This window comes from Tetrahymena thermophila (genome assembly GCF_000189635.1).
Source record: "Tetrahymena thermophila SB210 genomic scaffold scf_8253977, whole genome shotgun sequence".
NCBI lineage: Eukaryota > Ciliophora > Oligohymenophorea > Hymenostomatida > Tetrahymenidae > Tetrahymena > Tetrahymena thermophila.
Genome location: NW_002475995.1, coordinates 1,262 through 12,455, shown reverse-complemented (window position 1 = coordinate 12,455; position 11,194 = coordinate 1,262). Strand labels below are relative to the sequence as shown.

At 19.1% G+C, this 11,194-nt stretch overlaps 4 protein-coding genes across 4 annotated transcripts in view; 2 read left to right on the top strand and 2 right to left on the bottom strand. All coding sequences in view use genetic code 6, as the record gives it.

The window, feature by feature from the left end:
• Positions 1-171: 171 nt before the first annotated feature.
• TTHERM_001561060 (hypothetical protein) lies at positions 172-361 on the top strand (the record flags this gene model as incomplete). Its single annotated transcript, XM_012800756.1, has 1 exon — positions 172-361. A coding segment is annotated over one exon (190 nt), but the record flags the coding sequence as incomplete, so codon positions are not given.
• Positions 362-3,423: 3,062 nt separating this feature from the next.
• TTHERM_01561060 (hypothetical protein) lies at positions 3,424-4,005 on the top strand (the record flags this gene model as incomplete). The annotated part of the gene is made up of 1 exon (XM_001026810.2): positions 3,424-4,005. Exon 1 carries the CDS (start codon positions 3,478-3,480, stop codon positions 4,003-4,005), a length of 528 nt encoding a protein of 175 aa, XP_001026810.1. The 5' UTR covers positions 3,424-3,477.
• Positions 4,006-5,119: 1,114 nt separating this feature from the next.
• TTHERM_001561059 (transmembrane protein, putative) lies at positions 5,120-5,434 on the bottom strand (the record flags this gene model as incomplete). The annotated part of the gene is made up of 1 exon (XM_012800755.1): positions 5,120-5,434. Exon 1 carries the CDS (start codon positions 5,411-5,413, stop codon positions 5,120-5,122), a length of 294 nt encoding a protein of 97 aa, XP_012656209.1. The 5' UTR covers positions 5,414-5,434.
• Positions 5,435-11,114: 5,680 nt separating this feature from the next.
• The window catches only part of TTHERM_001561058 (hypothetical protein), a gene marked incomplete at both ends in the record, with an annotated part of 252 nt that continues 172 nt past the window's right edge, over positions 11,115-11,194 (bottom strand). Inside the window, one exon of the mRNA XM_012800754.1 lies at positions 11,115-11,194. This exon is cut by the window's right edge and continues 172 nt beyond it. Coding sequence (XP_012656208.1) covers positions 11,115-11,194 — 80 coding nt within the window.

The following is an 11,194-nucleotide window of genomic DNA, read 5'->3' as shown; positions in this document are numbered from 1 at the left end:
AACGAACTAAAATTCAGTAACTGTAGTATAAGCTTAGCCATAATCTTAATTGTATCTCTAAAAAGTTGATATTAAAATAGCATATGATTAAGTATAAAAATAGCTAAGTCAACCTAAAACTTAAAACACTCCACCTTCTGTATTGGGAAAAAAGAATTTTGTCAAAACAAGAGTCTCTTCCATCAAAGCCAACTCTAAATTTACGAATGCTTATAATAGTGAAAAGGATTTTGTATTAGAACTTAAAAAAAGAGATAGCTCTAATCATTCAAAAGATTCATTAACAGATTTATCTAAATCTAGTGATGAAGAAAGCGAGGAATCTGATGAAGAAATATATGAAAAAACAGAAATGGTATGAATAAATGTTCTATTTTTCCAAAAATAGAGATTTCTGCCAAAACAATAAATAATATATTTTAATATAATTTTTCATTTATTATATTGTTTGTTTTCTATCTACCCTCTAAATTTAATTTTTAAAGAATTAATAGAAAAATAATTTAATTGGTAAATGTGAATTGATTGAGTGATTTGATATTTTTAATTTCTTATTGCCCAACTCTGTAAGTTTAGAGTCACTATTACAGTTTTATAGATAAAAAAATTATATTTAACCTATATTAAATGTTATTTAGTTTCCATACAAAGATTAATTTGCAAATCCATTAAATATTTTTTCAACTAATTTAATTCTCTTATTTTGTTTAATATCTTAATGATTATAAATTAATATATATCATAATTTTATCTTAATAATAATTATGTTTTAATTTAATATTTTGAAAATGTAATAATTTGCCATATTTCTTTCTCTTCATCTTTTCTGAATATACATTTCTTTAAATATTTCCTTATTATTTATTTTTCTGAATTAAAATATTTATGTTCTGTATTTGAACTTATTAATTAATTAAAAATGCAAATTTTAAAAGATAATAATTCAATATGCTCTATTAATTATTTAATTTTAAGTTTTAAACATAATATTAAAATTAAAATTAATGAAGTTTTTTTTTCAAGATAAATAAATAGAAATAATTTTTTTATTTTATATAAAAACAAGATATTTAAAAAGATTTTTTTGGTAGGATATAAAGAAAATATTTTAATTATATTGAAAGCTTTTTTATTTTAAAAAAAATATTTTAATATTCATCATTTTTAATAGACAAAAATTAATTGGTGAAGTTATATTAATAATTAATTTAGTTAAAATAATTTAAATTTTATTATTTGAAAATACTCGTTTTTTAAACATCAAACCATATTTATTTATTTAGATTTATTTCTAAAATAATTAATCATCTAAACTTCATTTTTAAAATTTATATCTTATTTATTATTTAATAATTCAAGATATTATTTTTGAATAAGAAGCTAAAAAAATTATAAAAAATAAATATTATTCAATTTTAACACAAACGTTAAAACATTTTATTTAATTTGGATATGATTGATAATTTAGATTAGTAAAAAGAGCTAAGCCATTCTTAAATGGTTTGATTTCTAAGACTTCTTAATTTGAAAAACAAAATAAAAAAGTAAAATAAGTACATTTATTACTTTCAATCTATACAAGAGTAGGAAAATTTAGATGGTTAACTTTAGAGGTTATTTTATAAAAAATTATTTTAAGTACTTTGATAGTAGCAGCATGAAAAATACATCCCTATTTTTATTAATTTTAATTCCATTTTTAAAGCATTAATCTAAGTTAAAGGAAATATAACCAAGAGTTACCTCATAATTCAGGACATAATATCAATCATTTTAAAATATTTTAGTATAGATAGATCATAATAAAAGTAAAAAGCAAAAATAAAGAGAAAAAATGAATAAATAAAGGAATTTTAACAAAATGTATAAAAGAAATATCTTTTTAAAGCTGTAAAATATAAAAATTAAGTTAAGTGCTAAATATATTTTTGCTAATTTTAACTTCAATCAAAATAAATTTATAAATTTATCTATAATAATTTAAAACAGTTTTATATTTACAGTAAAACCTGTGTTTATTGGGAAAAAAATTGGTCCGCCCATTAAACATAGATTTTTGATTCATTGTTTCTGAAATTAAAAAAAACTATTTTTAGGTAATTATTAATTATGAGGTATTAAGGTGAAACGAATGAAGCAAACAAGAATATATAAATGCGTCTTATTTTAAAATATTTAATTCATGCAAATGTTTTTAATAATTTGTATCCAAAGCTTGAAGTAAATCATCACAGTTTAAAATTTTAATATCGCGAATGGAAAAAGCAACCAAAAGCATAGGAAAATCTGTAATGAAAATGATAATTCAAATAATTTTTTGAGATCGTTTTTAATACAAAATTGATTGAAGCTATTTATTATTATTTTTAAAATGGTTATAATTGAAAATTAATAAAATTACACTAAATTATTACTTTAATTGAGATTTCAGCATTCGACCTTTTCTAATACCTTACAAAATTTTTAGCATAAGACTTAACTTGAAAATTAAGGTCTTTTATACTTTCAAGTACATTAAATTTTCATGGTAGAATTTAATTTGTTTTGAAATCTTCACTGAATCTTAAAAGTATATGATGTACTAATGCTTAAATGATAGCTTACAATATGTTAACAAAAATAGTAAAAGTTTCATTGAGTTAAAAATTTACACCAAAGGTTAACATTTTTTTGGTAGTATTATCTATTTTTATATATTATTATGTAAATCTATTTTATATAATTGTAAATTTTGTTAAAACAATCTAAATTTCTAATATATGTTTCATTCATTCAATTCAATAACAAATTATTTATATGAAAATATAAAATAATAATAATAAAGGTAAGAAAAATAATCCTTCCTATTATGATAAATAAAATGTTTTCTCATGATTTTATAAAAGATATTCTCAAAATAAAAATTGCTAAACGAAATTTCTAAAATATTCTGCATAGAATGCAATGCGGTCTTATAAATAATAAAAAGTATTATGAACAGCTCATACCCAAAAAATGAATTAAATAATTAGTCCATTAAATTAATAAAGAAAGGTTAAAATCATTAGCTGTTTTCTAATTTACATAAGATTAAGATAAATTAATTAATAATCTTACGTAAATCTATTAATTTGATCAATAAGATTAAACCACAAATTAATAAATTCAATCAGTCTTTACATAGTCTTAATTAACAATGCTCTCAAATTATTAATTATCTGTAATATCAATTATCAGCCTAATATAGGGGGTAGGAATGAATTTATTTAAATAAATTAACATTTTTACTAAAGATACTCAGAAACCTTTAGCTGATTAATTATAATCTAAACATTTATATTCATGTTTCTTTTTTAAGTAATTAGATGATGAAATTTATATTAATTACCAAGCAAGTCATTCTTTCCAGTTTAAATAAATTGATAATTGACTTAGTATTAACAGAAATAAATAAATTTCATAATAAACTTAATAATCAAAAAAAAAAAATAAAGTAAAATGAATAAATTATTTGTCTCCTTACTTGTACTTGCTTTACTCAGCTTGAGCTCTGCTCGTAATGTCAGAAATCTTCAATTTGTTGACAACACAGCATAAGATTAAAATAATACTAATTCTACTGATATAAATAACGGAAATACTAACTCTACTGATGTTAGTAATGCTAATAATAACAATAACTCAACTAATACAAACACTAACTCTACTGATGCTAGCAATGCTAATAATAACAATAACTCAACTAATACAAACACTAACTCTACTGATGCCGGTAATAATAACAATAATTCAACTAATACAAACACTAACTCTACTGATCCTAGTAATAACAACAATAACTCCACTAATTCAGGAAGTGGTAATAACAATAATACTGATCCATAACCACCAGTTTATCCATAAATATGCAATCCTTTTACTGGAGAATGTTGCATTGTATATGATCCTAATAATACTGATTGCAGTTGCTGGTACTATATTTTAGTTGATAACAATTTATAAGCTTATTACATTTGTGATTAGTGATGCAAAGTTTGATTAAATAAAATTTTAAATAATAATAATGAAATTTTTAACTATTGTAAAATAATTTATATTATTGAATAATTGTTTTTTAATCTAAATTTGTGACCAAATTTCATTATGTTTTTTTTAATCTTTTTATTAAATTAATTAAAACCATTTCACATAAATAAAAATACATACATATATACATATATGGTTATCCACTGATTCTGTCCCAACGGATATCTATTTATTTGATTAACTATTATTCTATTTTATCTTTTAAAAAACCAAAAAAAAAAGCTTGCAAAAAAATGTTGGGGCAGAACCAATGGACCCTGCTATATATATATTCATATCTCAATTTATGATAATAAAATTATCTTAAAAAATAATAAATAGGTGATAACTTTAATTTTCTACTTGAAGCAATTAATTAGCTTTTATGTTTGGTATAATTATATTAACAATTTCAGCTTTATCGAGGAAAAAAAGAGTGTAACAAATAAATTATTATTCATCGTAGTGTTGTTTATTTACAAATGTATTAAAAATTTTTTCTTATAAAATAAAATCTCTCAAAAGCATTCAAAATATTCATGCAAATAATAAATTTCAATCTATTTTTTTTTAAATTAGAAATCTCATTTCAAAAATATCTTAAAAAGATCAGAGAAGATAATCTAATTTCAATCTATTTATATGCGTTAATTTCAAAAGAGAAAAAGTGTAATTAAATTGATATTTCTCATAACTCAATTAAGCTTATATTAATAGTATAAATAATATCCATGGAATTCAATTAAATAGATCTATAGATAGTATTTAAAAAAAATAAATCATAAAAGTTAATCAATAAAGTGCCAAAAATTAATCACGCTTTTTTATTATTTCAAAAATTTATTTACTTTTCAAGCAACATCATTAGTTAGTTCATTTGATTTATTTTTTTTAAAACTCAAAATATTATAGTGAAATTTATTGATGTTTATGAAAGAAAAAATAAGAAATGTTTTGAGGATGGATATTTATTTTTAAATTACTTTTAAAACTTTAGTATTGTAATTACAAATATAAAATTAATTATCATATGTAAAATCTAATTAATAATTATAATTTATATGTATTTATTTATTCAATGGCAAGTATATTTGCATTTTAAAATATCATCATAACTTTTGCATTTCCAGCATAGGCAGCCTTATTCACCAATATAGCATTTAACTTTATAATCAGTCTTATTGTATAGTTTTACGGTTTTTTGTTATTCATCTTAAGCTTTAGCAACAGTAGCAAAAACAGATAATACAACTAGGACAAGGAGAGCAAAGACAGAAATTTTCATTTTTGAGTTGATTTTAGATTTAATTTATTATTATTTTTTTTACTTATTTATTTTTTATGAAATTTAATGTTTCTTTTCTTACATAAAATATGCATTCCTTATATTATTTATTAGGAAAGTAGTAAGTGGTAATTCAATTATGAGGAGAAAAACCTAAAAACTTGCATTGATAAATCTATTTTTTACTATAGAAAGATATTCTAAAACACATGAATGTTTTTTAGTCATAGCGCAGTCCATGTAACAGCTAAAATAGCTTTCATTTTTTATACTTTTAGTAAAAATAAACTATGATAAAAATATAAATGTGGGGCATTTTGTTTATCTTTTGCATTTTACCCTACCCCTAGAAGTTGTGATTAAAAAATGTGTGAGTTACTTAATTAAATTTTATGTAAGTTTTTTTTAAGTCAATTATTTAAATTAATTTATGCTAACTAGCTAAGAATTTATTGTTAGAAAATGATTATGCATATTAATAATTAACATAGTGATCCCCAATAAAATTTGTTAAAAAGATAAATATCAAGCAATCTAAAAGCGAAATTATAATTATGTTTGCCATGCATCAATCAATTTTTTATAAATTTAAATTGTAAATAGTTCAAAAATATCTTTTAATTTTATTTTCTAAAGTAAATATTTTTAAAAATGTCATTTTAATTGATCTATAATGAAAGAAACCATTAAGGTATGTCAATAAATAAAAATTTCTTTTTAAATTTCTAATAATTCTAAAAAAAGTATTTTCATATTTTAATAAATTAATGGCATCCATTGATGCTTTAGATAATTTAATGGACGAATAAATTAAGTGTGATTCTATTAAAATTTAAACAAAACACTCGAAAAATGTACTGTTCATGCTAATGAATCTAAAATCAAAGAAAAATCATAAAACCTTAATCATCATTAATTATTTTTTTAAACCGGACAAGCTTGATTTTATGAGTTGATTTCAAGAAGCATATTCAAAAATATTTTGTAATAGTAAAAATTCTTAAAATAGTGTATAATTACTATTAGGAATTGATTTAATTTTCAGCATATTTATATTAATACAAAAAGCTGAAATTCTTCCTACTAAAACTTTAGATGCAAATTGTTAATTACTCAATAAAATGAATATATAGATTTTGGTGAAATAATTTCATCTGAAAAATTAAGAAAGTATGTATGTAAAAAAATTGAGAGTTTTTGCAATTTTAAGAATATTATTTCATTTAGATGGTGATAAATTTAGCTTTATTTAACAATATAAGAATAATTAAGCTTATTTCGTTCTATGTAATGGATCAATAATTATAAAAACAGTAAGTGACGTTTATCAATTTATAAAAAGAAAAATTTGGCTTACATGTTATTTAAAAGTAAACTAATTAAAAAAATCCTGGACATAATTTGGTACTACAAATATTTAAGAGTTATTATCATTAAATAATTAGTTTACATAGAAAAGTTAATAATAAATTTACCATAAAGTTCTCAAAACATTATCTTTGCAGAAAATTCATGTGATACTCAAATAGAATTAAAAATATATAAAAAGTTAAATTGTTTTTCTAAAATTAATATTAAAAAACATTTTAGTAATTTAACACGGAGATTTATTTAAGGTATAAAAATTGACTTATGCAAAATAATTTTATCTACAAACCCATATCTCTCTCTTTATATTTTTCCACTGTTTCTTAATTCCTAACCATTAAAATAAATTTTTATTTCCTTATTATTCATTATCATTTTGATAAAAATTATCAGACCTAATAAATGATAAATGTCATATTTATCTTGGTTTATCTTAACCCTAATAGCATCTATCTATCAAAAATTATGTTTTCTGTGATTTAGAATAATAATTTTATTATCAATGTTAATCTTCAAATTGACTGAAATTTAAATTAGAAGCTATTTTTTTACTTATCTATTAGTAAAAAAAAAATAATTCAGATTTTTCTATCTATACTTATGATCTTCCTCGAACTAAATTTATTTATATAAATTGGGTGCATAAAATTTTTTGATAATACTATTTTATTTAATTTTATTTTAAAATAATAAAAACATTCAATAGTAAAATTACTTAAAATTTGAGTTTAATTATTTTAAATTAAAAATAGCAACCATATTAAATATAAATGAGTATTGAATTTTTAATTAATTATTATATGTAAATAAATAAAAAAAGCTAAATAATTATTTTATAATCAAATAAAATTATTTTTCTTCATTATTTATATTTTTATTATTAATGATTTTTATAAAATATTCTCTAAATATTTGATTCAAATAATTAATCTAAAATTTCTAATATTCAGAATATATTTTAAAATTATTACTCAAATTAAAATTTATTTAGTAATTGATTAGTAAATCATATAATTATAAATAAATATTATTAAAAAATATTTTTTTTATTTTTACAAATTCTCCTAATTTAAAAATCTTCCTAAAAAACAAATCTTTATCAAAAGGTTTAACTTTTAGACTTGTATAAATAAAATGAAATAAAAGAAAAAAAATAAAATAGCTTTTTGATATTAAAAATAATTTTTCTTTACTAATAATAAAAAATATTGTTATATTAAAGTGTGCAGACAACACAGTACCAAAAATTTATGATATTTTTAAAGAAATATTATAATGTAATTAAAATTTGATGACAAAAACTATAATATAATTCATTTTAGATAAATTACTTCAAGAAATATTTAAATTTTACAATCTCTTACATTTTTTTATGATTTAAATTTACAATTTTGTGTCAGCTTGACTCTTATATAAATAAAAGTTTTTTAAATAAAGAGCTTATATCATTTACAACTTGTAAATATTTTGGAAAATATTAGAATTTGATATTAAATTTCTATTTTAATCACCATATGATATCTTTAGACACTTTAATTATTATTAATAATTTCCAATGCAATCAAAAATTTTGTTTATAATTTGTTAGGAATTAAGATAGTTTACATCTATTGAGAGATTTTCTACTTTTAATTATTTAATGAATAAAATAAAATTCTATACATCTTCTTAACTCTTTTTATCAGCATTTGAATATTATTGTAGATGATCTAAACTTAATTTTAGAGTATTTAAATTTTACAATGATAAAATAAACTCATAAAACTTTAGTCTATGTCTTTCATCTTTAGGCATATCTTTCTAAGCAAAATTTATACTTAGTGTTTAAATGCAACTTACATCTTATTTGTATAATTCTTGAAAAGATTTTAAATTCTTTATTTTTTAATTATTTTGAAGCTGTATTTAAATTGAAATAAATTTAAATGGATTTATATCTCTAGTAGTACTAAAAACTGCTCTGCACGGATTACCACAATAGTATTCATTTAAGAAATCCTTTGTATCAATGGGTATTTAGTATTTCTGTAAAAATTTTATAGGCTCAAATAAGCAATCAAATTACTGAGCAAACCAATATTAAATATCATTAAATATGTATTGAGAGTTTTAATGAATATTTTTAGGCAAAAAAGTGTTATTTAATTGAGATTCTTAGAAAAAATAAACACACTAGTTGCAATATTATTCACAATTAGCTGGACAATATTAAAAGCACTTTTAATATAAAGTTGCTTAACCCCAGTTTGTCTTATATTCTCTCCATTTAATATTTTTAGGATCTCCTACAATTTTATTTAATTTTAGAACCCTCATGTAATGATTGCATACTTTTAAGTACACTGAAAGGAAAACATGGTATGTAGGATTTTAGAAAAGATAAAGACAGTACATAGCACTAAATAATCTATTGTCATTAATAATTTAATCAATTTGCTTAATTTATAGCTTATTATTGTTTTCATTTTATATAAAAATGTAATTCTTCTTCTTTTAAAAAAAGTGAAGAATTAAATTTGTAGGATCATCTGTTGATTTAATCGATTAGGTAAAAGTTAATTTTCCTTATCGTTTTATCTCAAAATTTAGTATGTTTTGATCTGTAAAGAATATGTCTTCTTAAACATTTAAATAATGCATTAATTTTTGATAGAAGCGTAATTCTTACTTTTATTACTCAGTTAGTTATGCATTCATTTACATCATTTTATTTAATTTTGTTGATTTATTTTTTAATTAAATTAAAAATTAGATTTATTTTTTTAATTTCATTTATTAAGCAAATGTTTTGATATTTAAAGCCAAAATAAAAGAAATTAATAAGTAATAAGTGATAATCTGAATTTGTCACCCACAAAAATACAATAAATTCTTAAAATAAGTGTCTATATTAACAAAATTGTAATATATTTTATGATGATATTAGTAATTAAGTAAAGTTTTATATTCTCAAAGCTAGAAAAAAATAACATCTTTTAACAGAAATAGAAGCTTAATTTTTAATTTTATTAATGATAAAACTATTATTTATGATAATCCTCACACATATTTGAAAGTAAGTAAAATATAATCATTTTAGTTAGTTTCTTTTCATATTTTTAATTAACCCATTTACATTATATTTTATTTTTTTAAAGAAATTAAAAAAATTTGAATGTTCAAATAATAGAAATAAATAAAAAATAGTTCAAATCTTAATTTGCAACCTGACACAATATACTCTAAAGTATCATTTATTAATAAAGGATAGGTAAATTAAGGATGGGAAAAAAGAAATTCCACTTATTTTGCCATTTTCGAGTCCTAAATTTGAGCTCTCTTTTAAATTAGAAGAATTAAAGTATGTATACAATAAATTCTTAAAATAATGTCTACTTTAATTATAATAAAAAATTTATTCGATCACATTATAAAAAATAGGATATCTTAAAAAGATATAAAATCAATAAATAATAAATAAAAATATTAATATTTTTTCCACCATAAATTAATATAAATATTATGAATTCTTAAAATAAGTGTCTATATTAATCAAATAAAAGAATTATTTCTTTTTTAAGATGTAAAGAAAATAATTTAGAACAAGCTAACTTATCTCTAAGTTTTAAATATTTTCATAAGAAGAATTTTTAAAAAATATTTTAGCAATTCATTATTTTTAATATAAACTTTATCCCTTTTTCATTAGGTTTGCTATTATATTTGATTGATTCCCTTACTTTCAAAATTTTTATTAAGTAATTTATTCATTTTTATCGCCCAATTTAATATAATTTATTTACTTATTTTAATTTTAATAAAATATTAATTGATTAATAAAGAATTTTGTTTTATATGATAATTAAAGGCAAAGATACTTTAATATTAATAGAAAAAGAAGTATAGAAATGTTTAAAATACTAATTTTAATTTAAAAACTTTTATTTATAGTGTTTGCATCTTCCAAATAAAAAAATTATTCCTATATATTTTATAAACAGATTCAATTAAATATATTTAAAAATTTAAGTATATACTCAGTCATATACAAATTTAAATTTGATTGTTAAAATATTTTAATCAATAGAAATTAATTTTTATTTCAAGTAATATGGTGGACTCGAAAAAATAAATAAATATATTAACTTATAAATATATAATTTTATTAAATTTATTTTTAACAAATTAATTTAAAAAAGATAAAAAATTTAAAATAAAAGTTAGTAAATTTAAAATATTAAATGGTAATATAGTGAAAAAATGTATTTATAAATATTTTTTAAATTTATTAATTAAATATAAGAGAAATTGGAAGTATTTATTTACATAGTAGGATAATTTAATTAAATAATAATCACTTTAAAAAAAATAGTTTATTAATAGTATTTTTTTAAAAACTCATAAAGCAATTAACATCTAAATTTTACCTCTAATTTATTCAATTTTAAAATTCTAGACTATTTATTTCATTAATTAAATTTTATAAATATAATATAGAAATAGAAAATAATATTCTCA